General features: G+C 47.9%; 1 protein-coding gene across 1 annotated transcript in view; it reads left to right on the forward strand.

Annotated features, from left to right (window-relative positions):
* The window catches only part of B3GLCT (beta 3-glucosyltransferase), a 183,601-nt gene that overhangs the window by 99,570 nt on the left and 79,846 nt on the right, over positions 1-4,185 (forward strand). The window contains 1 exon segment of the mRNA XM_007958278.1: positions 2,338-2,457. Within this exon segment, the coding sequence (XP_007956469.1) occupies positions 2,338-2,457 (120 nt within the window).

Here is a 4,185-nt window from a genome sequence, read left to right on the forward strand (position 1 = left end):
TAGAGGACAGAGTGGAACTGCCCCACAGGGTTTCCAAGGCTGTCAATCTTCACAGAAGCAAAGCCCAAACCACACCCACTGCTGTGGAGTCCATTCTGACTCACAGCGCCCCTAGAGGACAGAGTGGAACTGCCCCACAGGGTTCCTAGGCTGTAAATCTTTACAGAAGCAGAATGCCTCATCTTTTTCCCGCAGAGCAGCTGGTGAGTTCAAACTGCTGACTTTTTGGTTAGCAGTTAAATGCTTCAACCACTGAACCGCCAGGTTCCTCTCCACAAGTATAGGGGTTAGGATTTACAGCACATTTTTTGGGACACAATTGTATCTATCACAGTTACTTTCGTCAAGTCGACCACTCCAGGTGTTTCATTATCACACTGAGGGAAAGTAGAGTTCCGACAGTATTTTCTTACCTCTCTCTCTGAGGGTTTAGGATGTGTCCTCCCATAGAATCTTCTAGGACTGCTTTGGATGTTTTTGGAAGCCAGATTCATAGTTAATTGTTATAAAATTATATGGGACCATATGAAACGTTAAAACAAAAACTGTCTTAAGTGAGTAAGAGAAATTGATTGTAATATATGATTTACAAATTAGGGCACCATTTCCAATTTGATAAAGAAAAAAAAATGTCCCAAAGAAGGGAGGTCTTCCATAGATTTTTATATTTCATATTGTCACTGGGAATTCTGTATCACATGGAGGAAGCCCCCCACCCGTCTGTCGGCGTGCCGTCCCGTGGTGGCTTGCGTGTTGCCGTGATGCTGGGCGCTAAGCCCCATGTGTTTCCAATGTCGGCAGGACCATCCGTGGTGGACAGTTTTCATCAGAGCTGCCAGACTCAGACAGACTAGGAAGACGGATGTGGCCAGGTCCACTTCTGAAAGAATTGTCCCCTGAAAATCTTATGAAGAAATACCAAGGAAACCTTGTCTGATATTAGTGCTGGAAAATGACCACCGTGGGTTGGAAGGCAGTCCACAAAGGCTGGGAGGAGCTGGCTTCTGAAATTGGAGTTGAGGGTGAAGTAGAGGGTCAGAGAAGAAGGGGAAGCCACTCAATGAGATGGGTTGACGCAGTGGCTATGATGATGGGCTCAAGGACATTGTGGGAGTTAAGGTTGTGTGTCAGCCTGGCTGGGCCTGGTTGAGTGGCTGGGCAGCTGGTGGTAGTTATTCCCCATGATGAGACTGTTAGTCAACTCCAGGGTGGGTTCTACCACAAGTAGCTAAGGACCTTCCTTTGGGATGTGGTCTGTTTCCTGTATATAAGGGGAAGCCTTGGGAATGGTCTCTAGCCTATGGCACACTTGAACCCTGCATGTAGCTGCGTCTTTGTTCAGCAGCCTGCCATGCTCTGCCGGCCTTGGGACTTTCAATGGACTTGAATCGATGGCCTGCTGTGTGGTTTGGTAACATTGGGACTGTGCCTTTTTACTTGTCAGCCTTGGGTTTGTCAGCCTCAGTAGCCAGCAGCTGCCTGAGTAAAGAAAAAGCCTCCAGCTTTAATAGGCTGGGAGAGCAGGAGGCAGAGTTGAAGCCCAAGGTTGAGGGGTTTTCACCCAGCCCCTGGAACCTGGCACTTTGAACTTGGACTGAAAACCTCCAAAATTTGTAAGAGAATAAACTCCTGTTTGTTCAAGCGTCCCATTTGTGGTCTATTCCTGTCAGAGCGGCGCTGGAGGTGCCCAAACAGTTAGTAAGGATTGTGAGGCTAGCACAGGACCAGACAGTGTGTCCGCTATGTGCTGGGTCACTGTGAGTCGGAACTTCCGGACACTCAGTAGCATCTAACAACAACCACAAAAACAACGGGGAAAGGGTGGACTAGAACAGATAAGACAGTTTGGGGTCAGGTGGGGTTCCATACAGCGTTGCTTAGAGTGACAGTTCATTCCTGCTTGGCTGTAAGACAGAGCTTGTAGTCAGGTCTTTGGAGTTTCTGTTGGCTGAAACTAAATGCATGAATAATTCTACAAAAAAACACGGCGCTCAAGGCTAGCCTGCTATTTGACCTAGAGGCGACTTTAGGAGTCTACTTTTCTCAAGGCTCAGGGTTCAAAGATGGTCCCAGAGTGGTAGCTTGGGCGGGTCACTTCCACCTCCGTGGACCCCAGAAATCTGGACTCCACAGAAATGAAAAATGCCCTTCCTCAGAAATTACCCTTTCTGAAGGTTTTTTTTAAAAAAAGTTGACTATTCTCACATTACTGTGATTCAACCCCCTGCTCTCTGTGGAAGGCGTCTTTGCCTGTCGCCTGAGATGTTTTGTGTGTTGTTGCCCTTGGCACGTCGGCCGAGTGCCCCTGTTCATTGCTGGTCTCCTCTCTCGTGACAGATTGCTCTCTATATCTGGGACAAAGGCGGTGGACCTCCCCTCACCCCAGTGCCTGAGTTCTGTACTGACGGTGTGGACGCTCACTGTGCAACCACGTTCCATTCTTCCCTGCCGCTGTGTGTAAGTGACGGGAAGAGCTTCCTCGTGGATCAGAGAAACGTTTGCATGTTGTGTGAAACCTTCTCCTAGCACTTTGTGTACTTAAAGCTGAACGCTGGTGCTGAGCCAGGCTAGAGCTATATGTCATGTTTCTGCTGATGACAGCTCTATAAGGTAAGTACTGCTGGTGTCCCCATTTTACAAGGGAGAAGAGAGAGGCATCGTGACGTCAAGTCCTTGCTCGAAGTTCACACAGCCAGCAGGGAGGGAAGTGAGGATTTGGCTTCTTGGTTCCGTTCGTACTGCCTACCACAGCTCTGTGGAGTCCATGCTCCCAGAGTCATTTGTTTTTGCTGATGACATATTGTGGTTAGGTGCTATTGAATCATCTCTGACTCATAGCAACTTTACGGACAATAGAACGAAATAATGCCCGGTCCTGTGTCAGCCCCACAATCCCTGCTGTACCTGAGCCCATCATTGCAGCCACTGTGTCAGTCCATCTCGTTGAGGGCCTCCCCCTCTTTCGCTGACCCTCCACCCTACCAAGCATGACATCCTTCTCCAGGGAACGGTCCCTTCTGACAACATGACCATAGCAGGTGAGACGAAGTCTGGTCATTCTCGCTTCCAAGGAGCATTCCGGCTGCAATTCTCCCGGGACAGACTTGTTCGTTCTTCTGGCAGTCCGTGGTACTTTCAGTATTCTTAACCAACCTCGCAACTCAAAAGCATCACCTCTTTGGTCTTCCTTATGCACATTGTCCAGTTCTCACATGAATATGAGGCACTTAAAAACACCATAGCTTGGGTTAGGTGCTTCAGTCTTCAAAGTGACATCTTTGCTTCTTAACACTTGAAAGAGGTCTTTTGCAGCAGATTTGCCCAGTGCCATAAAATGTCTGATTCCTAGACTGCTGCTTCCGTGGGTGTTGATGACGTGGTACGTGTCTGGAGAGATTTCTTTCCTCTTTCTAGAAAGGCTGTTTTAAGCATGTCCTGTTGTACCTAAGGCTTTTCCCCAAGCCCACCCTCTTTTCTCTCTCAGCTGGTGACCCTGCCTATGATTCATCTCTCTGGCACTTTCCAGAACTTTCCGAATGAACCTTGGTTCCATCTCCAGGGTGAGCCTCAAGGCTCCTGAAACTCACTGTGCTAACAGTTTCTCTTCATAAGGAAAAAAATATTAAGAAACCTCATGTGTTGTCTTTCATTCTCAAGTCAGTCACAGTGAAGTGTATTTGTGCCCTTTTAAAAGATAAATGTTATACATGTTTGTGTACACATGTGCACATACACATTTGTGTGTGTGTATGTATGTTGTTGTGAGATGCCCTTGGGTCGATTCTGACTCCTAGTGACCCCATGGGACGGCAGACTTCCACAAGGTTTTCTAGCCTCTTACCTTCTCAGGAATAGGTCTCCAGGGCATTCTTCCATGGGGCTTCCAGGTGAATTAGAATCACTGTTTTTTCAGTTAGTAGCCGAGCACTTAGCCATTGGGCCACCAAGGCTCCATACATACGTACATACATACATGTACGTGTGTATGTATGATGGAACAGAACTGAAAAGTTGGTGATTTGAATCCACAGCTACTCCATGGGAGAAAGATGAGGCGTCTGCTTCCGTAAAGATTGACAACTTTGGAAACCCTGTGGGGCAGTTCCACTCTGTCCTCTAGGGGCGCTGTGAGTCAGAATGGACTCCACGGCAGTGGGTGTGGTTTGGGCTTTGCTTCTGTGAAGA

Source organism: Orycteropus afer, unplaced genomic scaffold (assembly GCF_000298275.1).
Source record: "Orycteropus afer afer isolate SDZICR_OR568_19922 unplaced genomic scaffold, OryAfe1.0 scaffold00902, whole genome shotgun sequence".
Lineage (NCBI taxonomy): Eukaryota > Metazoa > Chordata > Mammalia > Tubulidentata > Orycteropodidae > Orycteropus > Orycteropus afer.